General features: G+C 43.6%; 1 protein-coding gene across 2 annotated transcripts in view; it reads left to right on the top strand.

Annotated features, from left to right (window-relative positions):
• timm44 (translocase of inner mitochondrial membrane 44 homolog (yeast)) overlaps positions 1 to 23,761 on the top strand; it is a 133,823-nt gene that overhangs the window by 16,566 nt on the left and 93,496 nt on the right. For both annotated transcript variants that reach the window (XM_072482643.1, XM_072482644.1), the window contains exons 2-6: positions 8,125 to 8,235; positions 11,406 to 11,576; positions 11,660 to 11,740; positions 12,661 to 12,810; positions 21,726 to 21,865. In XM_072482643.1, coding sequence (XP_072338744.1) covers positions 8,125 to 8,235; positions 11,406 to 11,576; positions 11,660 to 11,740; positions 12,661 to 12,810; positions 21,726 to 21,865 — 653 coding nt within the window. The remainder of the gene's footprint in view (positions 1 to 8,124; positions 8,236 to 11,405; positions 11,577 to 11,659; positions 11,741 to 12,660; positions 12,811 to 21,725; positions 21,866 to 23,761) is intronic.

The following is a 23,761-nucleotide window of genomic DNA, read 5'->3' as shown; positions in this document are numbered from 1 at the left end:
CAATGGGAAACCCCTTTAAGCGGCCGGCGTAATGGATTTGATAATGAAACCACACAGGACGACAAACAGGGCAGCCCACGTACTTCCACTCTTTGTGAAGGTCATTTCTCCATCATCCATCCACCTGTTCCTTTGATGCAAACATAATCTCGGTGAGACCACGCCTGGAGATTTAGTCTCCCGACCAAGATAGGAGGCTCCCATAGAGGAAGTGCAGCAAAGGTTCACCAGATTGATTCCTGGGTGACAGGATTGTTGTATGAGAAGAGATTGGGTTGACGAGGCCTTATTCACTGGGATTTAGAAGAATGAGAAAGAATCTCATTGAAACACAAACTTTGGACAGACTGGGTGCAGGGATGATGCTCTCCTGGGGGGGGCGGGGGGGGGGGGGGGGGCGGCGGGGTGGCGGTGGTTTAGAACAAGGGGTCACTCTCAGGATAGGGGGTAGGCCATTTAGGACTGAGATGTGGAGAAACCCCTTCACTCAGAGAGTGGTGAAGCTGTGGAATTCTCTGCCACAGAAGGCTGTGGAGGCCAAATCACTGAATATATATAAGAACATTCGATTTCTAGATGCTAAAGGTGTCAAAAGGTATAGTGAGCATGCGGGAGTGTTGTATTGAGGATCAGCAGTAATCATATTGAATGGTGGAAAAGGCTCGAAGTGCCAAGTGACCTACTCTTATTTTAGAATTCCGTAGTATGGTGCAGGAGGAGGCCATTCGGCCCATCAGGTCTGCTGTGAAAGTGCACCCTACCTAGGTCCAATCCCCAACCCTAGCCCCGTAAACCCCTTAACCCCACCTAACCATTGGACACTTAGGGCAATTTAGCACAGACAGTCCACCAAATCTGCACCTCTTTGGACTGTGGGAGTAAACCCATGCAAACTCGGGGAGAATGTGCAAACTCCACACCGATAGTCACCTGAGGTCGGAATCGAACCTGGGCCCCTGGCACTGAGGCTGCAGTGCTAACCACTGGGCTACCATGCTGCCCATGTTCCTAATCGTTGGATGGCTTGTTGAGACACCCATGCAAAGATTGAACTATGGACGTTCGACCTCTTGGTAAAAAAGCAATTTGGGTGTTATTTTTTTTTTCACAGCTTGCTCTTAATCTCACCAGTTACATGTCTCATACTAATAAACTGCATTCTTTGAGTAGGGGTTGCCTGTTCCACACATTATCTTTTTTCTTTCACATAACTTCTATTTGCCAACATTTAGGGAGGTGATACGAAGAAAACTTGTCATTAAGCCACTTCCTGTGCGGGGGAAAGAACCCCATCACATCCCTGCCAAAAATTGCTGAGTTTTCCCAGAAAAGTACTGTTCCGCACATTATCAATCAAAAATTTCTCTCATTCATTCATTCATCCAACCGTTGTCACGCACATGCACAAAAACTCCTTGTAGGGAACTTAATGTTCAGCATGGTTTCACATATGAAAATTACGACAGGCTTTAATTTCATTGTCAGCAAATGGTAGCACTGTGAATCTTGTCTTCTCATGTCCTATTGTTTTCACTGGAACTGTTTTAAAACCTTTCCACTTCACCTTCGTAATATCTCCTTATCTCCACACAAGCTTATACTTTAGGGCTTGTGGCTGCCATTGTACTTCATTTCTAGAGCTTCAATGGGTTAATTCTGCTTTCCTGCAAATATTTTCTGCCCTCTGGACATGCTGGACTAGAGCTGCGTTTGTCGTCCATGACAAGTTGTCATCTTTATATCTGTTAAATTTCACTCTTTGCTATTGCAAAAGTAAATAACAATATGTTTTGTTTTGTGACCATCTGAAAATGCAGCAGTCATGTCACTCTACATCAATTATCTGAAACGTGTAGCTCCAGAGCCACATGTGGCTCTCTAACATCTCATTTGCAGCTCCCAACCTTCTCTGGAGTGCATTAACATGAAAAAAGCCTAGAAAATTAAATCAAGAAAAGTACGGGCTGTTTCTTATTTTGGGATAAAAGGCTAATTGTTATGCAGCACTGTAGGGTTTCAAATTATTATTTTAACAAGAAACACCATTATGTTCGAAATAAACCTGCTTGAATGGTATAACTACATTATGGTTATAGATAATGCCTTTGGTTGAAGGAACAGGTTTTATGTTTGCGACCATTGTTCGTTTTGTTGTAGCTGCGATGATAGATTATTCTCAATGTGCTATTAGAAGCCATTTTTCTATCACTGGAATCAGTAGCCAAAAATTGTCTTTCTTTAATTTAAGATGAGTAGAATTATGTTTTAATGATAACCATACTGACAAAATTATTGTTTAAAAAGTCCAAAATCATCATCAATGCAGAGTTAGGTCTATTTTAATTTAGTTTTTTTCCTTTTGATACATAAATTCAATGTGTGTATTTTATCGATTATATATTTTAATTATACATTTTACCACAGGAACCTGTTGATTTGCCAAGTATTTGGTTTAAAAATGTTGAATTTTCATCTTGCAGCTCCCAATAGCTTTTATTTTAGACAGTTTTTTATTTTAGACAGTTGGTTGTTCAGATGGAAAAGATTACTGACCCTTGCTCTAGGTCCTGTATTCAGGAATGAGAGCAAGTCATTTTCTGCTAAGTAATGCCATGAAAACCAACTCTATATACTGTTAAACCTTGACAAACCTTTCGAGATAAAATAACCTGGATAGGTGGTTAATTTCATGCTGGATGTTTCTTCTGATCTGGGGCAACAATTTATGAGCTCCCGCCAACTAATTGGCAACTTTACAATCAACAATTAACTTCTAGTTGATTTCAGAATGGCAGGTATGCTCTTAAAAGAGACCGGCTATGTTGAATACAGTTATGCCTGAGCACAGAGCAATACATGCACGTATTGGTTGGTGCTGGACAGGTTGGGCGAGTGCGCAAATCAATGGCAGATGCAGTATAATGTGGATAAGTGTGAGGTTATTCACTTTGGAAGCAAAAACAGGAAGGCAGATTACTACCTGAATGGTTGTAAATTGGGAGAGTGGAGTGTGCAGCGGGACCTGGGTGTCCTTGTGCACCAGTCGATCAGCTCGGTGGTGGAATCATCAATTAAAATCTGGAATCAGCTGAGACGGCACTTTAACTTAGGATACTAGGGGGCATCGTTTAAGGTGCGAGGGGCAAGGTTTAGAGGAGATGTATGAGGTAAGTTTTTTTACACAGTGTAGTGGGTGCCTGGAACTCGCTGCTGGAGGAGGTGGTGGAAGCAGGGACGATAGTGACGTTTAAGAGGCATCTTGACAAATACATGAATAGGATGGGAATAGAGGGATACGGACCCCGGAAGTGTAGAAGATTTTAGTTTAGACGGGCAGCATGGTCGGCGCAGGCTTGGAGGGCCGGAGGGCCAGTTCCTCTGCTGTACTTTTCTTTGTTCTTTGTCCTTTATAACATGGTTTTACGCTACAATTTCTGGAAAACAGCATTATTATTCAACTTGGTTAGCAACACCATGGGAGATTTTCTTGCCTGCTAAATAGATACAGCATCGACACCACTTTGAACTCACTAAAGCATCCCAGGGTGCTTTGCAAGAGCATTATTAAACAAAATTTGGCACCGAGTCACTATCAATTGGGGCAGAAAATGGATGTCTCTTCCCTTGACTCCTGATGCTAAGGCCAGCCGCTCAAGGCTTTGGAGTGACTTCACTGTTACTGACCACTATGAGTAAGCTCTATCTCCAGTAGTATGAAGTTGATTCAACCCAACCTGTGGTGGAGTGTCTACCCACTATTAAAATGTATTACATCATTTGAAATGTTAACTACAGCATGCCATGGCCAATGAATTTAATGACAACTGATGTGGCTTCACAGAGTAGGATGGAAAACTGAATGGTTTAAATGTTTTCATAATTACAAAATATGGTGTCTCAATGTGCTATATAATTTTGCTCAGTACATTGATGAGCTTGGTAAGGCTCTGAGAGTAAATCAATTACTGAAAATTTTGGAGCACTGACATAATCCGAAAGAAAGTGATTAAATGTTGAGGTTTTCTGCCTGCATTGTGGAGTCTGGACATGTACTGCCTAGCATTTCTAATCCATTAGTGTCAACTGCATTTAGAAAATTGTTTTGTTTTGCTCACCAAATTTCCAAAGTGACATTGATGAATTAGACAGGGTTGAGAAACAGAAACAGTTCCCTCCCCCCAGAATTTGATTGCTTTGTTACAATTTAAAAAAATCTGTTTACCAAAAAGTTAGATGATGCATGGTTAGATTTATTAAATGGTGAAAAATCAAACAAAGGGAAGTTTTTGAAGTAAATTAGGCCATCAGGGTTTAAGGATGTATTTTCAAAATTGAGAGATCAGAAACTGAGCATGTGAATTTAACTAAAATTGACTCAAAAAAATAAAAACGGAGATACAAATCAGTCAGTACAATCCGAAAGAACAAACAGATGTGTGTTTCTGGAAGGGCCACACTGATAATGATAACCTGTCTTGCCAATAGCCTTATTGTGTATTTGTAGCATTTTCTGTTTTTAACTCCAGATTTGGGGCATTCACAGTTTTCTCTTGCTTTTATAAGGATTTAACTGCAAGTGTGTTCAGTAAAATATGGGCTCAGTACAGGGCTCCAGAGTTGGGCAACTAATATTAGTAAGCCATTTTTAAATTTAGACTAAGTAAACAAAGTTGCATCTAGAACATTAACTATTGGTGTGGGGAGCCCAACAAACATTCCTGTCTGGATCACAGTCCGGCCCAACACCCATTCCTGTCTGGATCACAGTCCGGCCCAACACCCGTTCCTGTCTGGATCACAGTCCGGCCCAACACCCGTTCCTGTCTGGATCACAGTCTGGCCCAACACCCATTCCTGTCTGGATCACAGTCCGGCCCAACACCCTTTCCTGTCTGGATCACAGTCCAGCCCAACACCCGTTCCTGTCTGGATCACAGTCCGGCCCAACACCCATTCCTGTCTGGATCACAGTCCAGCCCAACACCCATTCCTGTCTGGATCACAGTCCAGCCCAACACCCATTCCTGTCTGGATCACAGTCCGGCCCAACACCCATTCCTGTCTGGATCACAGTCCAGCCCAACACCCATTCCTGTCTGGATCACAGTCCGGCCCAACACCCATTCCTGTCTGGATCACAGTCCGCCCAACACCCATTCCTGTCTGGATCACAGTCCAGCCCAACACCCATTCCTGTCTGGATCACAGTCCGGCCCAACACCCATTCCTGTCTGGATCACAGTCCGCCCAACACCCATTCCTGTCTGGATCACAGTCCGGCCCAACACCCATTCCTGTCTGGATCACAGTCCAGCCCAACACCCATTCCTGTCTGGATCACCGTCCGGCCCAACACCCATTCCTGTCTGGATCACAGTCCGGCCCAACACCCATTCCTGTCAGGATCACAATCCGGCCCAATATCCATTCCCGTCTGGATCACAGTCCAGCCCAACACCCATTCCTGTCTGGATCACAGTCCAACCCAACACCCATTCCTGTCTGGATCACAATCCGGCCCAACATCCATTCCCGTCTGGATCACAGTCCAACCCAACACCCATTCCTGTCTGGATCACAGTCCAACCCAACACCCATTCCTGTCTGGATCACAGTCCAGCCCAACACCCATTCCTGTCTGGATCACAGTCCGCCCAACACCCATTCCTGTCTGGATCACAGTCCAGCCCAACACCCATTCCCGTCTGGATCACAGTCCAACCCAACACTCATTCCTGTCTGGATCACAGTCCAGCTCAACACCCATTCCTGTCTGGATCACAGTCCAACCCAACACCCATTCCCGTCTGGATCACAGTCCAGCCCAACACCCATTCCTGTCTGGATCACAGTCCAGCCCAACACCCATTCCTGTCTGGATCACAGTCCAGCTCAACACCCATTCCTGTCTGGATCACAGTCCAACCCAACACCCATTCCCGTCTGGATCACAGTCCAGCCCAACACCCATTCCCGTCTGGATCACAGTCCAGCCCAACACTCATTCCTGTCTGGATCACAGTCCAGCTCAACACCCATTCCTGTCTGGATCACAGTCCAACCCAACACTCATTCCTGTCTGGATCACAGTCCAGCTCAACACTCATTCCTGTCTGGATCACAGTCCAACCCAACACTCATTCCTGTCTGGATCACAGTCCAGCTCAACACCCATTCCTGTCTGGATCACAGTCCAGCCCAACACTCATTCCCGTCTGGATCACAGTCCAACCCAACACTCATTCCTGTCTGGATCACAGTCCAACCCAACACTCATTCCTGTCTGGATCACAGTCCGCCCAACACCCATTCCTGTCTGGATCACAGTCCAGCTCAACACCCATTCCTGTCTGGATCACAGTCCAGCCCAACACCCATTCCCGTCTGGATCACAGTCCAACCCAACACTCATTCCTGTCTGGATCACAGTCCAACCCAACACTCATTCCTGTCTGGGTCACAGTCTGCCCAACACCCATTCTTGTCTGGATCACAGTCCAGCCCAACACCCATTCCTGTCTGGATCACAGTCCAGCCCAACACCCATTCCCGTCTGGATCACAGTCCAACCCAACACTCATTCCTGTCTGGATCACAGTCCGCCCAACACCCATTCCTGTCTGGATCACAGTCCAGCCCAACACCCATTCCTGTCTGGATCACAGTCCGCCCAACACCCATTCCTGTCTGGATCACAGTCCAGCCCAACACCCATTCCCGTCTGGATCACAGTCCAACCCAACACTCATTCCTGTCTGGATCACAGTCCAGCCCAACACCCATTCCTGTCTGGATCACAGTCCGCCCAACACCCATTCCTGTCTGGATCACAGTCCAGCCCAACACCCATTCCCGTCTGGATCACAGTCCAGCTCAACACCCATTCCTGTCTGGATCACAGTCCGGCCAACGCGCAAAGAGGTTGTTTTAGAGTCCTCTTTTATCCTGACTATGATCAACTAGCTTGATTAGGATGGCTTAAGATTGAAGACTAGTCTCTGAGCCAATCAGAAACTTACTGGACATTTTTAAAATCCCAATCTTGATTCTCTGATTATTCCAGGTATTTCTATTTGGGGAAATATTTATGAATCTTTCTGGAGTAGAATGCTGATACAGAGTATTCACGATTTGGCGTAAAATATTTGAGCTGTGTCAAGTTCATTGACATCTGCCTGAAGTATTAGAATTGGCCTCAGCATCCTTAGGCTAGGGGAGCAAATAGTCAAAGTTCCTATCATTGATCACTATCCAGTTATTCAACTGACAAATGCATATGTGAACATTAGATTGATTTGGCTGTTATGTCCCTGGCAATGAAATTGCCAGCACTCACAATCCAATTTCATCTGAATAATAAGCAACTAATGCACATGGAACAGTATCCCAACAAACATAAAGAGCAGAGATAACTGACAAAAAGTAAGATTTTGTCCTTTTCAAATTTTTCCTGCTAAATTTAAATAGGTTGATTAGTTTTAAGTAATCGGTCACTTGAAATAACGCATCAGGACCATGCGTAATCATTCCTGATGACTGTCCTGTTAGTGAGGCATTAACAACAATAGGATGGACTAATCCTATTAGTTTAGGTGCCATAGTCCAGACTATCTCCTCTTCTTGGCTAAATCTAGAATAGAAAGACACTCAGAGCCACCAATGTACAGATATTTGAAGTAGTTGAACAAATAAGTCAGGAAACAGTTGAAATATTGAAATAATTTTTCTGAAGTGACAATTCTACATGTTTGTGGGCTGCTTCTTGTGCAAAATGGTTGTGACATTCCCCTACAGAACAAGGCTCACTGTACCTGGATAAAAAAAATTCAGTTGCAAAACACTTGAGACATTTTAACATTATACTTGGTAGATATTTTACAATTGTGTTATTTTCTGGCTCACCTCATCTGTGACACTCCCCAAGAGTTCTGTTCCTGTACGCCATTCCTCAAGTAACCAAAGAAATCTTAATTTGCCATTGATATGATTGCAGTTTGTGATATGTTGAACACAGAATAGCAGTAACTATTTTATGTGAAGCACTTTTGCATGAACGGAGACACAAGATAAAGTGCTAAGTAAATGCAAGTTCTTTCTAATTAATATTTATAAATCTCTCCCCAGATATGTCTAGCAAGAAGTATCCACCTTTTGTCTGCAAGGTCTCAAGTTCCAGCACTCAACAGAACTCGTGTATACAGGATATGCAATCGTTCTTCTATAGGCCAGTGTCAGGTAACAAATAGCGCTGGCAAGAGAAACATACATTTTATTTGCATTCTCACCCATATCGAAAGGTGCAGCGTGTGATTGCTCAGTTGTTGCTCTTCTCACTGAGCCAGTGGACTTAACTATTGCTTCAGAAACATCTCTTGAAATATAAAGACAGGAAGAAAACTGGCTATTGGGTTTGCTTATTCTTTTATAATGTTTAATCTCCAACATAGCAATGCTTTGCCTGTACTCTGGTAATGGTTTGCTGCTACTATACAGATGTCTTGCTATCACTAACTAGATGGTTTAACTCCAATATTGCGGATACTTTTCTGTCAATATAGTAGAAACATAGGAACAGGGAACAAGCATACATACAAATTTTTCGCCCCATTGCTTACCAAGAACCTATCTACCTCTGTCTTAAAAATATTCAAAGGCTTGCAAACCTCTGCGAGAAGAAAATCCTCCTCATCTTTGTCTTAAATAGGCAACCTCTTATTTTTAAAGAGTGAGCCCTAGTTCTGAATTCTCCCACAAGGAAAAACATCCTTTCCACATCCACCCTGTTAAGTATCCTCAGGATCTATGGGCGTGATTCTCCCTTCTGGGGACTAAGTCCCCACACCCGCCGGAAAACGGGCAGGAATCACTCCGGACGTTTTCCTAGAAAGTCCGGGGTGATTCTCCGTCTTCAAGGGGGCTAGCGGGGCCCCGGCGTGCATTCCGCAGCTCCAGCTGCCGGCAGAGCCCTGCAGTTGCGTCTGCACATGCGCACGGCGGCCGGCCGCAGGTCCGCACATGCATGCGCTGGCCGTCTTTGCGCAGCCCGGCGGGGAGGAACATAGGCCCCCCCTCCCGGTATGAGCGTGTACGCCAATCGGTAGCCACCTATCGTGGGCTGGCCACCGTGGAGGCCCCCTGGAGTTGGATCCCCCTGCCCCCTACCAGGACCGGCCCCGCAGCCGGGTGGGACCACATGTGAACCAAGCCGGTGGGACTTGGTGGAACTTTCAACGGCCCCCAACCGGCGCCGCGTCGATCGCGCCCGCGACTGGCGGCGATTATCCGGTCGCCGGAGAATCACATGCCGGCGTAGGAGCCTATTTTGGGTAATTCTCTGCCCGTGCGCCGAGCGCGATTTTGGCGCGGAGCGTCGGAGAATCCCGCCCTATATGTTTCAATCAAGTCATCTCTTACTCTTCTAAACTCCAAGGATACAAGTCTAGGGGCTGGTTTAGCACGGGGCTAAATCGCTGGCTTTGAAAGCAGACCAAGGCAAGCCAGCAGCACGGTTCAATTCCCGTACCTGCCTCCCCGAACAGGCGCCGGAATGTGGCGACTAGGGGCTTTTCACAGTAACTTCATTTGAAGCCTACTTGTGACAATAAGCGATTTTCATTTTCATTTCATTTTCTAGCCTGTCCAGCCTTTCCTTATAAGACAACCCACCCATTCCATGTATTAGTCCAGTAAAGCTTCTCTGATGTGCTTCCAAAACATTTACATCCGTCCTTCAATAAGGAGACCAATACTGTGCATAGTACACCAGATGTGGTCACCAATGCCCTATATAATTAAAGCATAACCTCCCTACTCTTGTATTCAATTCCCCTGGCAGTAGACAATGACATTCAATTTGCTTTCCTAATTTCTCTCTGTACTTGCATAATAAGTAGCTTTTGTGATTCATGTACTAGGACACCCAGATCTCTTTGCATCTCAGCTCTCCAAACTCTCACCATTTAAATAATATGCTTTTTTTATTCTTCCTGCCAAAATGGACAATTTCTCCTTTTCCCACATTATATGCCATTTTCCAGATCCTTGCCCACTCACTTAACCTATTAATTTGTAGCTTCCTTTATGTCCTCTTCGCAACTTAATTTCCGGCCTATCTTTGTGTCATTAGTAGTAATCATATCTTTGGTCCTTGCATCCAAATTATTGTAAAGCGTTGAGGCCCCAACACTGATCCCTGTGGCTCACTACTTGTTACATTTTACCAACCAGAAAATGGCCCATTTATGTCTACTCTCTGTTTATATCCTGTCAGCCAGCCATTCTTCAGTCCATGCCAATATGTTACTCCTACACCATGAGCTTTTATTTTTCATGACGACCTTTGTTGTGGCACCTCATCAGCTGCCCTCTGAAAGTCTAAGTACAGGACATCCACTGGTTCTTCTTTATCCATGGCTAATGTTACTTCAAAGAACTCTTAATAGGTTTGTTAAATATGATTTCCCTTTCACAAAACCATGTTGACTCTTCCTGATCACCTAGAATTTATCCTGTTATAACATTTGCCTTTGACAGATGTTAAACAAACTGGCCTGTAGTTTCCTAGTTAGCTCTGCTGCCTCATGGCGCTGAGGATCAGTGTTCGATCCCGGTCCCAGGTGGGTTTTCATATTCCCTCTGTATCTGCGTGGGTCTCACCCCCATAATCCAAAGATGTGCGCGGTAAGTGAATTGACCATGCTCAATTGCCCCTTAATTGGGAAAAAATGAATTGGGCACTTTATCTTTTTTTTCTTATAAATTTAATGTCCAATCACCAGACGTTTATTAACATAATACAGACAAATGATTACTGTAATAGCGGAAAACTTTCCATTCAGTGCAGACAGATGACAACCATCAGTTTTGATCATATCATGAGTACTGAGTTCAGGTTCAGGCACACTTCCAATCAGGATTTATTAGCCTTGGATTAAGCACAGCCCAGATTCACCAAAATAATATTAGTACTTTTGAGTTAAATTCTGAGGAACAATAAAATTGGCTTGTATTCCTTCCACTTTAGAAATTTCAGGGTAATTAAGATTCTAAGGATCAGAGAAAGTAAATACAAAGAAGCTATTCTGGTGAGGAAAATCCAGAACAAGGGGCCATAATCTTAAAGTTAAATCGAGCCTGGATTGAACCTGGGTCCTCAGCAGTAGTGCTAACCACTGTGCCGCCATGATTGGACAATATCAACATAAATACATGCTAAATAGTAATATCCTCATGCTTTAATCCTATGCTCCATCTCAGTCCTTTGGATACTGATGAGCATTTGCCTTCAGGAGAGGATAGAGAAATGAAGAGCCAACTATGAGAAAGCTGAATAACAATGCGATGATAGATTTACAAAGCCAAGGTTGCTGAGTTTGCTTTACATTTTCTCATTTATTTCTTAACAGGTTCGATATTATGCGTCCGAAGGGAAGAAAGGTTTTCTCTCCGGTTTATTAGACAATATCAAACATGAACTAGCAAAAAACAAAGAAATGAAGGATAGCATTAAGAAATTTCGAGATGAGGCTAAAAGGTTAGAAGAATCAGAGGCTCTGCAAAGAGCAAGGAAAAAATATGTAAGTTTAAAAAAAAAATTATTTTGGGTTAGAGCCATGAAGTTGTAATTTTAATAAGATTAAATAGTGTGTTTGTTTTTCAGAAAACCATCGAATCTGAAACAGTCAAAACTTCCGAAGTTCTCAAGAAGAAGTTAGAGGAGTTTTCAGAAACGGTCAAAGAGGTGAGTCCAGTTCATGGGCTTACCTGAAACACCTCAATAGACAACTCTTTTGAAAGTAATTTTTCTCAATTCCTGCTTCGCAAATGAAATATTCATAGGACTGGATTCCTTCATCTTCATTGTAACTGATAATTTGGCATGAGTTCCACTTGTTTTCTCTTATCCCCGTAAAAGCTGCACCCCTGGCTGATGGAGTTCTTAGCTGTGTTAGTATGATGTGTTTGGGCCTTCCAATGCAGCCAACATCATACTTGTTTGCTCAACTCCCAGTGATGTCTAATTAATTATTTCTTCAGATGATGTGGATAATTTTATTTTCTTTGATCCAATTGCCCTCAGTGAAGTTATCTAAGTGCAGTCTCCTGTTTGACTTTCAGTGCACGGTATTTAGATAGTTAAGGAGTGATTTTAAGGATACGAGAGTCCCAGCCCTAATTTTTATAAGTAATGAGCCAATTAAATATTAAAAAGGGTGCTTAATAAATTGTGTGAAATAAAATTTAAATCACTAAATATGGAAAGAGAGTGGATCAAAAGCAACGGCAAGCAGAACAAAAGTGAACCTTTTTTTTGGCCACTCCTTCTGGGATGATTCCTGTTGGGTCAGCATAGTGGTGGTTTAATTGTGCCCGACAACCCTGGGTTATAATTAGGCTAAAAGGTGCAAGTGCATGGATGTCAGGTGAGGACAGAGCAGTCTTGTTTGTGATATGACTTATGGTTGAATAGGCTGATGAAACTGCTTAGACTGAGCAGGTGGCAGGAGTACCAAAACGGCTACCAGCACCCGTGGGACTATAGCTCTGGAAGAGTTATAACTGGAAAGATAATTTTCACTTCGCTTTCAGTGTATCTGATGATAATACAGTTTGATAAACATTTCTTTTTAACATGTTTATGTACTATTTTCTATACTGCAGAGTCTAGATGAAGTTGGTAAATCGGACATTGGTAAGAAAATAAGGGAAGGGGTGGAAGAAGCGGCAAAATCAGCAAAGCAGTCTGCAGAATCAGTCAGCAAGAGTGGGGAGAAGATTGGCAAAACCACAGCCTTCAAAGCAATATCTCAGGTAGGTAACACTACTTAAAGCAGATAACATGGATTTGAATCTCACTCCGTGTGAGACATAACTGCAATAGTGCCTGCCATATTTACCTGCATAACATCAGTGACTGCATTTCACTGCAGTTCATAATGTGACTCCACGTAGGGCATCACTCTGAAATATCAAGGTGGGAACATAAAAGCAAGCATTATTAATAACCTGGCTACCGCCGGCAGCTTCAAGGGTCATATATTGTGGAGGCTTAGTGTCACATACAAAGTTTAAATCCATCTTCTCAAGTTGCTGGTATTAACAGAACTTTGTGTTCTAATTTAAGAATTGCCCATCAGTGGGTCAACAGCACAAAGAACAGCCATCTCCAAACCTTTAGGAACCCAGACACAACAAATCAATGAAAAAGAAATACAGTAAGGACTGGGTTGAGTTAGTGACATATGGACTCATGCTCTCATGCTGCAGGTTGAATATTTATGTTTAAAGTTTTGTCACGGATTACAAATTGAAACTGAAATGGAGTTATACAATAAAATGATGTGTTGTGAGTTCATAGTGTCTGAACGCGTCTGTTAACTGGCCCTTATGAAGAATTGTCCTAAAAAAATTCACAATGGCGGACACAGATAATAAATATTTGTAGAATGACTGTCACGGTTGCTTTATTTCAAAAGGTACTGCAGGCTGTGTTGCATTAGGACTGGTATTTCTATTTTGTGTGACTTAACTGTTTGTCATATTCCTTCTGGATGTTGGTGTGTTTATATACTGAACTGTCTGATATTGGCAAACTCCTAAAGCTGGTCTTTAAGCAAACCTTTAAATGGAAGCAGAGACCAGTGAGCAGTCTAGTCAGAATTCCTTCCACCAGATGCATCAACACGCACTGGGTGCGAGTGTGCACTCACACACACCGACACAGGCGCACACTGGTGACAGGAAGCAAAGTGTGGTGCTGAGTGATGACTTATCAGACTAGAAGGCGTCCAGACACGGGCGTCTTCCACCAGGGCTCACTGGTTTGCCATTGGAAGCAGATTTCCTAGTCTCTTGTTCTGTACAATATACCAAATGGTGTATGTACCCACCCATACACCAGGGGGCACTAATTCTCTCTTTAAATGTGAGGAGCTGTTTTTGTTTGGGACTGATATGCTGTGTTGAATTAATGTTTTTGTGTTCCCTACATATATTGGTCGAGGCTAATGTTGATAGCTTGGAGCTGCACACGGCAGGTATTTGTAACACTAATGGATGGAGTGCTCAAGTGTTAAGTATTGGGGTTTTTCTGTGAAGGTTTAACAAAAGATGTAGCTATTCACAGCTGTGAATGTGATTTCCTTAATCAAACATGAGATGGGTGAGAGAAACCTACAGTTCAAATGGTATCATTTTAAAATGTGTGCAGTCAGGGAAATTTGTCTTACAATCCTCCTCCTTCACTAAAAGGTACTGTTTCTTACTCGGGTGGGGTGCGGATTCTACCTACGCCAGCTGCGACAACAGCAACTTAAATTTAATGTAGAAACCTTTAATGTCTTTAATGTAGAAACAGATCCTTCACAGAGACATATTCAAAAAGATGGATTAAAAAGGATTTGCATTTATTTAAAAAAAAATGTAAGAGTACCCAATTCTTTTTTTTTTCAATTAAGGGCAATTTAGCGTGGCCTTGCACCTACACATTTTTGTGTTATGGGGGTGAGACCCACGCAGACACGGGGAGAATGTGTAAACATCACATGGACAGTGACCTGGGGCCGGAACGAACCTGGGTCCTCGGCGCTGCGAGGCAGCAGTGATAATTAACATGCCACCAAAGGATTTGCATTTATATTGTGCGCTTCACAACAATGAAGTACTTTTGAAGTGTGGTCATGGTTGTAATGTAGCAAATGTGGCAGCTAGTTTGTGCACAGCAAGCACCCAAAACAGTAATGACCAGCTGATCTGTTCTTTGTGTGATGGTGATGAGATAAATATTGGCCAGGACATCAGGCATGACTCCCCTGCTCTTCTTTGAAATCGTGCAATGGTTTCTTTTACATTCATCTGATCAGGTAGATGAGGCCTCAGTTTTATGCCTCATCTGAAAGGCAGTTGCAGTGCCCCTCCTCCCTCAGCACATCAGTATCAAGTGGACGGAGATGTGCGGGTTAGGTGGATTGGCCATGATAAATTGTCCTAAGTGTCCAAAATTGCCCTTAGTGGGGTAATGGGGATAGGGTGGAGGTGTGGGCTTGGGTAGGGTGCTCTTTCCAAGAGCTGGTGCAGACTCGATGGGCCGAATGGCCTCCTTCTGCACTGTAAATTCTATGAATAAGGGGAACCCAGGTGCTTGTGGGTCAAGAGCTCAGAGTATTACCAATTGAACCATGGTCAACACTCACTCAGAGAAGCTTATATTGGGAGGGATAGCCAAAAGATTGGTGAAATAGATAGATTTTAAGGAAGGTATTAAAAAAAGTAGAGGGAGATGAAGGGCAGAGGATTTTAGCGTAGAGTATGGGACAGAAGGCATGGCTGCTGATGGTGGAGCAAATAAAGGCAGGCCACAGAAATGGCAAGAGTCCGAGGAATATGTTGAGCAAATGTTATCTTCTGTTCTTTGGTGAGATACATGTTACACACAGATGTAAATTATATTCTGGCATTGCAATAATGTGTGGTTACAAATTAACTCCAAGTACAGGAAGGTCTCATTATACCTCCTGCATACATTGCACAATCTTTATGAAGGTAAGGATAGCTCTCCGAAAAGCTCCCCGGTAGTCCAGTGTGCAGCTGAGTCATTCGCGGCAAGCTATTGAAATGAAATGAAATGAAAATCGTTTATTGTCACAAGTAGGCTTCAAATGAAGTTACTGTGAAAAGCCCCTCGTCGCCACATTCTAGCGCCTGTTCGGGGAGGCTGTTACGGGAATTGAACCGTGCTGCTGGCCTACCTTGGTCTGCTTTCAAAGCCAGCGATTTTGAGAAAACCAGACAGCAGCATTTATGTTTGCCTGATGCTGTCTGCACACTCCCTATTGATTCCAATACATTGCCTGAACTCAGTTCGGAGAGCTTAGATGTGAGTTGAATAGGTAGGAGATTTAAATGTTAGTATGTATAAAAGCAATGCTGGAGTTTACCCAACAAAATAACATGGCTTGCCAGCGTAGGACTGGTAAACCTCCTGCAGCCTCTGATCCGGCCCCAGGTCACTGGACGTGTGGAGTTCACACATTCTCTCCGGCGTAGGACTGGTAAACCTCCTACAGCCTTGGATTCGGCCTCTGGTCACTGTACGTGTGGAGTTTGCACATTCTCTCCGGCGTAGGACTGGTAAACCTCCTACAGCCTTGGATTCGGCCTCTGGTCACTGTACGTGTGGAGTTTGCACATTCTCTCCGGCGTAGGACTGGTAAACCTCCTACAGCCTTGGATTCGGCCTCTGGTCACTGTACGTGTGGAGTTTGCACATTCTCTCCGGCGTAGGACTGGTAAACCTCCTACAGCCTCTGATCGGCCCCGGGCCACTGTCCGTGTGGAGTTTGCACATTCTCTCCGTGTCTGCGTGGGTCTCACCTCCACAACACAAGATGTGCAGGGTAGGTGGATTGGCCACGCTAAATTGCCCCTTAATTGGAAAAAAAAGAATTAATTCCTGTCCAGGGCATTAACCGTTAAAAGGACCTTGCTCAATATCTAGGGCTGAGGCTAAAAAGAGCTATCACAGTTTGATTACTTATTTCAGGAGAGACTATGGAAGAAAATTAGCATTCCTTGAAGTAAGGGATTTAACCTAAGTCCACAATGAAATAATTGATTCTGGAACAAATGGAGTTGACGGGTGGTGGCTGCCGTCGAGATTTTGCATTCTGTATGCCCCTCAGTCTGGACTCTAATTTGATTTCACCTGGGGAAGCAGAACAAGTCTCTTCCCAGCCCCAGTTAGAGAGGGAAAAGTTCCTGCTCCTGTTCTCTGACCAGGAAAACTCAACTGTGATTCAGCACTATTGAGGCTTAAGCGTGAATATTGACCACTTGATGATATCATCACTGATATTGATGATTGACTGAACTTGTGGAACCAACACCTTTTGGGGGGATGCTGAAGTGAAAGTCAGAAAAGGGTGAAAAGGTGCCATTTATAAAAAAATAAAAATAAAATTTAGAAGACCCAATTATTTTATTCCAACCAAGGGGCAATTTAGCGTGGCCAATCCACCTAGCCTGCTTAAGGGTGAGACCCACGCAGACACGGGAGAATGTGCAAACTCCACACAGACAGTGGACTGGGATCGAACCTGGGTCCTCGGCGCCGTGAGGCAGCAGTGCCACACAATTTTCCATATAGCTACAATCTTCTGTGGCCAGGAAAAGTGGATCTTTCAACTAAGCCAAGGTCAGTTAATTTATATTCTACATTTCCTGGCTACTGGAATCAAATTACTTTGAAGTAGACGTTCTGTGCTCAGTAAACAATAGTGAGTGATAGAAAAGGGTCTAATTATTAGCAGTAAATTTACTCTGGGAACGTTCTGATGATTTGCTGACTTTTACTGTTCTTTGATTGAACTTTGTACCTTTATTTTTTTTTCATTAAGGGGCAATTTAGCGTGGCCAATTCACCTATTCTGCACATCTTTGGGTTGTGGGGGTAAACCCACGCAAACACTGGGAGAATGTGCAAACTCCACACGGACAGTGACCGAGGCCCAGGGTCGAATCTGGGACCTCGGTAGCGTGAGGCAGCAGTGCTAACCACTGCCACCGTGCTGCCCTGAACTTTGTGCCTTTATGTCAAAAAACGGAATGTTTTATTTTGAAAGAGAAACTGTCTGTATGAGGATATTTACTGTGACTAGTGTTCTTAGGAGGTGTGAAGTCCATTTAAATTGCACAACCTCCCACAGATTCAGAGCTAGCAACTTGCTGCCTGTGTATTTCCATTTACAACTTTTGTAGAATTCATGAACCGAGATGGTTAGGGTTGTCACTGTGGTTCGGGAAATTGGCCCTTGAGACTCGAAAAAAAGGCAATTCGTAGCTGAAGAGAAAATGCCAAGCATCAAAAATCATTTCAGTGAATGAACAGATTGATTGAGGTAGCGAGGTGCCACCCTGGTGTGACATGTTCAACATTGTGTTGATGGAAGAGAAAAAGGCCTCCTTGTGGTAGAACATTTATGGTGTCAATGATAGTTACAGCATCGGTTTCAGTGCTCACTGTACTAGTCGTAAGGTTTGCTAAAGCTGTATCGAAGGAAAGCATGGGAACTTTACAAAGGCATTAGTGTGCGGCATGCAAACTGTAAACTGTTCTCTGGGATGAAACAGAAGTAGAGAATGAATGCCAAGGGGTTGGCTGTTCTATTATTCCACTGATCTAAAGCTGTGCAGTGGGACAAACCTTTGCTAGGAGTTGGTACAAGTTTGGGCTCACTAACAGTGGTACTCTTCCATGAAACACCCAAGAAGTGGGATGAAATTTGATGCTTCAGAGTCGTTTATTCTGAAGTTCATTTATATCACTGAGGTAAATTTGGCTGTTGGGACCTTTTTTAAAAAAAAATGATCCACGGTTCCATGTCTGCCAGGACCTTGCAAGTACTTCACCCTAGCAGCCATTTTCTCTTGGTAAACTGATTATTGGACAGACCCCAATGGGGGCATCACAGGTAAATCTATTCCATTCATGGTTCATACATGCACATTCTTGTCTGCAGGGGATCAATGGATGGTCAAGGATAGAAATCCACGGTGATTTTTGTCCAGCCTAATCTGGGGCCCTGAGGCTAACTGCAACACAACTGCCACATTGAATACAATATTTGTAATCTGTATGTCAATGCAACTATCTGCATTTATATAATGCCTTTCAGAACTTAAGATGTCCCAAAGCACTTTACAGCCGATTGAGTTCCTTTTGAAGTGCAGTCGCTGTTTTATGTAGAGAATTGTGGCAACCAATATATAACAAGATATACATATAACCAGTTAATAATCGGATCATTGAAGAGTAAATATTGGCCAGGGCACCAGGGAGCTCTTTTGCTTTTCTTTAAATAATGCTGAGAGAGCTGCTGGCACTTCATGCAGTGCAGCACAACTTGGGCATCAGCCTGGACTAAAGTCTCTGGAATCCACATTAATGTGACAGAGTGGATCACATATCAACCCCACTACCTCAAAATCTTCAGCTACCAGATGAACATTATTTTGTTATTTGCTCTGGGAGTTTTTTTTATTCGTTCAGGGGATGTGGGCTGGGGTAGCATTTGTTGCCCATCCCTAATTGTCATTGAACTGAGTGGCATTTAAGAGTCAATCGTTTGGCTGTGGATCTGGAGTTACATGTAGGCCAGACCAGGTAAGAATGGCAGATGTCCTTCCCTAAAGCACATTAGGGAACAAGATGTTTTTCTTACAACAACTGACAATGGTTTCAATGGTCATCATTAGACTTTTAATTCCAGATTTTTATTGCACTTTTAGGTATGGTGACAAGTTACCATACCTAAAGGATATTTGTGAACCAGTTAGAATCTGGCACTCATCATGGTATCCCATGTCCCTAAATTCCAGTGACAAGCTGGAAGCATTGCACACAACTGTTGGTGTAAAATCAAACTTGTATAACTGCTGCTTCAGAAATCAGGACAAGATGTTGAAAAGAATAATTCCGGGTGAAGTTCAGAGGAAGCCCCATTCATTTGCTGGAACAGTGACGACCTCTGAGAAACAACCCAGTAGCAGGATTGGGTGAAAATGGATGTCTTTACTCGGGATAGTTGTGGACTGTGGGTATTGAGTCATGGGCAGAAATCAGCTGCCTTCGGGATGGTTTGTGGCAGGGAAAATAACAAAGCATAGCAATCCAGCCCAATGATTACATTGAAATCAATACTTTTTAAAATATATTTTACAGTGGAACAGTTTAAAGCTATTTAGAAAAATATTAATGCAGTAAGTCAGTCTGGCAGTTTTACTCACAGCACTGGATAAATGCAGTTTTTAAAGAAGAAAAATGTCGTATCATTATGTAGATCGTTTGTAAATAAGGTGCCTCTAATGATTTTTAATTCACTTGTGCACATTTCTTTAAGTCAACAAGTATTACAGAATTAAACACTGATGCTTTTTGACATCTCCTGGGGAACCATGCCAGAGAATATCTGGTAAGGGGGCTAAATAGCTTTTGTTTAAAAAGACGTCAAACACCCTAAGACACTGTTTTCTTGTTTTCTAAGCTTGTTTTCTAAAGCTTTGCTTCATTTTGTGAAGACATTTGTCTTGGGGGTGGGACTGTGATTCTGTAAGCACCAGTGATCCACCAATACTTTACTCAAGTGACCATTCTTCATGTTCATTGGCAAACTATTCAAACATGGGGAAATTGTAGTCAGTTCTGATCAGTCCCCATCCAACAGCTGCAGTCATATATTCAGCTGAGCAGCAACAGGAACTCTGGCTGATTCTTCTTTCCTGTCTAACCCTGGGGCACAGAACAATTGTTGCAGCCTGATTCTCTCGCTCTCCTTCCCCCCCCCCCCTTTCAGGTCCACAGACTGAGGATGCAATATGAAAACAAATAAATTTCAATAATGAGGCACATTTTCGAAAAGCCAAGATATAGTTCTGAATTATTTACAAGTGAGACATTGAATCAGAGCAGTTGTTAATGATCCAGTTCTAGCTTATTAAAATTCAATGAAAGCCGGCCAAATCGCTAGCTCAGCGTAGTACACTGTATTGAAAAATTATAATAATCTGTATTGTCACAAGTAGGCTTACATTAACACTGCAATGAAGTTGCTGTGTGAGTTTGCGAATAACAAATCTTTCTCGTATTCTAACCATAGTTCCTTGTCTGGAACAACAACAAGGATTTGAGGCACACTTTTAATAACCTGGATTGTATTACAATCGCTGTTGTAGTGCAGGAAACATGGTAGCCAATTTGCTCTTCGCAAAGTCCCACAAACAGCAATGTGATAATGATCTGACCATCTACTCTTTTTTGTGATGTTGGTTGAGGGTAAATATTGGCCAAGCCTCCCCCATTCCTCTTTGAAATTGCGCCATAGGATCTTTTACATCCACCCGAGTAAGCTGCTGAGGCCTCCATTTAGTGCCTCATCTGAACAACAGCAACTCAGTTAGTGCAGCACTCCCTCAGTACTGCACCTGACATTTCAGCCTTGAATTTTGAAGATTGGCACTTGAACCCGGAATTTTGTGACTCCAGGGTGAGAGCGTTATCAATTGAGCTATAGCTGACACTCTAAACAACAGAGCATTGCATTCTGCTTCACTTGTGTTGAGTGCTGATATCCAGAAGTTGTTTGCAACACTTCCTCACGAAATAAGACTAGGTGCACCAGAAGAAACTCTTGAGCAGACCTTTCAATCCATAATAGCTTATGTGAGAAGCTGGGGCCTGGGTGGGTTGAATGGCCTCAGTGGACAAGACCACTCTCAGTGCATCAGATTCAGAGTACCCTGTCTGCGAGAAAGGAAAGACTTGAATCCTTGAAGCACCCAGGCTGAGATAATACTTTGATGCTCTGGTTGGTTTTTGAATGATGTGCAGGTTAGGTGGATTGGATATATTAAATTGTCCCTTAAATTGCCCATTAGGGTGAGGTTACAGGCGGAGGCTAGGGTGGCCTTTCAAAGCGTCAGTGCAGACTTTCTGTACTCTAGGGATTCTATGAATGCAAATAAAGAGCATTGTCATCAGCTTCAGACACCATTAGTTTCCAGAATATTTATTTTTGATACTATTCAGTTAGTGTAGTTATAGCTGCAGCTCTGTTCATTTGCCATTTTCACATCAAACTACAAAGCGGAAGTTAGTAACGGTAAATGCATAGTTGTCGGCTTTTATTTTTACCGTATCTCACTAATCAGCTTTACTCCTTTGCTTTCTTCAGAGTGTTGAATCTGTAAAGAAGGAACTGGATGAGAGTGCTCTCGGACAGAGTGGGACTTACCGGTCGCCGCCATCACTGAGGAAAAGAAGTGACTTTTCACGAGATAAAACGGCACAGGAAAAAATATTTGAACCAAATGAGTATGTGCTATCTTGGTATTTGGGCGGCAAGATGTTTCATTTTACTTTTCTGCAGGTGTCAACTAGTCGGTTACTTATCCAAGTAACTATTCTTAAGGTGTGAACTTAGACAGTCATTTCCAGCAGGTCTTTCAACCATGACACCACAATAGCCAAAACTAGTCTAGTGTCATTTGACAATCCCACATAACAGCAGCTTCCATTTATATAGAACACAATAATAATAATCGCTTATTGTCACAAGTAGGCTTCAATGAAGTTACTGTAAAAAGCCCCTAGTCGCCACATTCCGGCACCTGTTCGGGGAGGCCGGTACGGGAATTGAACCCGTGCTGCTGGCATTGTTCTGCATTACAAGCCATCTGTTTAGCTCACTTTGCTAAACCAGCCCCTGACTTCACGTCAGCTCCAAATCTTAGAATTTTACGAGGAAATAAAATGGGCGCTTAGCATGAAAACAAGAGGTAGAATGGGGGCAAGACTGAAAGAGTGCATGATGAGAAAAGTCTTGTATTAGACTTTTGAGAGGGTAAGCTGAGGAAGATTCTGAGAAAAGCATTGTAGTTGAAAGAGAAGACCCCAATAGTGGGACAAAGATCTCTTTGATGGAAAGACTTCCGGTGGCGGCCATGGAGGAGTAGGTCGCACATTTGATAGCTCCTGTCTATGAAGGACTTTTGGACCTTTTTCCCCTGGTTTTTTCCAGATTTTATGGGATAAATCGGTGAAGAGTGAGACAGTAAGGAGAAATCCCCCTCCGGTGTATGGAAGATTGGACCAGAAGTGGCCGAGTGAGAAGACAAAGTCCTATAAGTAAGATGCAAGCAGAGCTGGTAACACGGGACAGCATGGCGGAGCAGCGGGGCCATGGGGAGACGACACAGTGGTCGACGGAGCAGCTGGTGAAGTTTTTTGAGGATTGCTTCGCCAAGCTGACGAAGGACACGCTGGACCCGAATAAGGCTTCGATTGATCATGTGGTGCAGAATCAAGAGAGCGATCTAGGAGGTGGAGCAAAAGGTGTCCGAGCACAAGGAGTACATAACCGTGCTGGAAAACAAGGTTGGGATGATGAACGACCGCCAGAAAAGAATGCAGGAGAAGCTGGAGGACCTGGAGAACAGGTCCAGGAGGCAGAATCTCAGAATTGTCGGCCTCCCTGAAGGCCGTGAGGGATCGGAAGCGCGGGCTTATGTGATGGACATGTTGGAGAAGTTGATGGGGGCTGGGACGTTCCCTTGGCCCCTGCAATTGGACAGAGCGCACAGAGCCCACGCCGGGAAGCCCCGAGCGAACGAGCTGCCGAGGGCCATGGTGGTACGTTTTCACCGTTTCATGGACAAGGAACACGTTTTACGGTGGGCCAAGAAAGAACGGAGCAGCAAGCGGGAGAACTGTGAGTTGCGCATTTATCAGGACCTGGGAGCGGATTTGGCCAAGAGGCGATAAACGGGCAAAAATGACCCTCTTTAAGAAAGGGGTGAAGTTCGGGATGCTGTACCCAGCCCGTCTGTGGGTCACACATGAGGAACGCGACTTCTACTTTGAAACTCCAGACGAAGTATGGACTTTTTGAGAAGGGGTTTGACCGGCTAGAATGGGGGTACTTGATGGCAGTTCTGGAGCAGTTTGGGATTGGACCAAGACTTGTGAACTGGGTAAAGCTACTATATAAGGAGCCGAGGGCGAGTGTCCACACAAACAACATCAGCTCGAAATACTTTTCTCTCCACTGTGGGACTAGGCAGGGATTTCCTATGTCCCCCTTGCTGTTTGCACTCGCGATTGAGTCGTTGGCCATTGCATTAAGAAGTTCGGGGGTATGGAAAGGAATAGTGCGGGGGGGGAGGGATAGAGAATAGGGTGTCCTTGTAAGCCGATGACTTGCTGTTATAC

Source organism: Scyliorhinus torazame, chromosome 18 (genome assembly GCF_047496885.1).
Source record: "Scyliorhinus torazame isolate Kashiwa2021f chromosome 18, sScyTor2.1, whole genome shotgun sequence".
Classification (NCBI taxonomy): Eukaryota; Metazoa; Chordata; class Chondrichthyes; order Carcharhiniformes; family Scyliorhinidae; genus Scyliorhinus; species Scyliorhinus torazame.
This window is presented reverse-complemented; position numbering and strand designations above follow the sequence as displayed.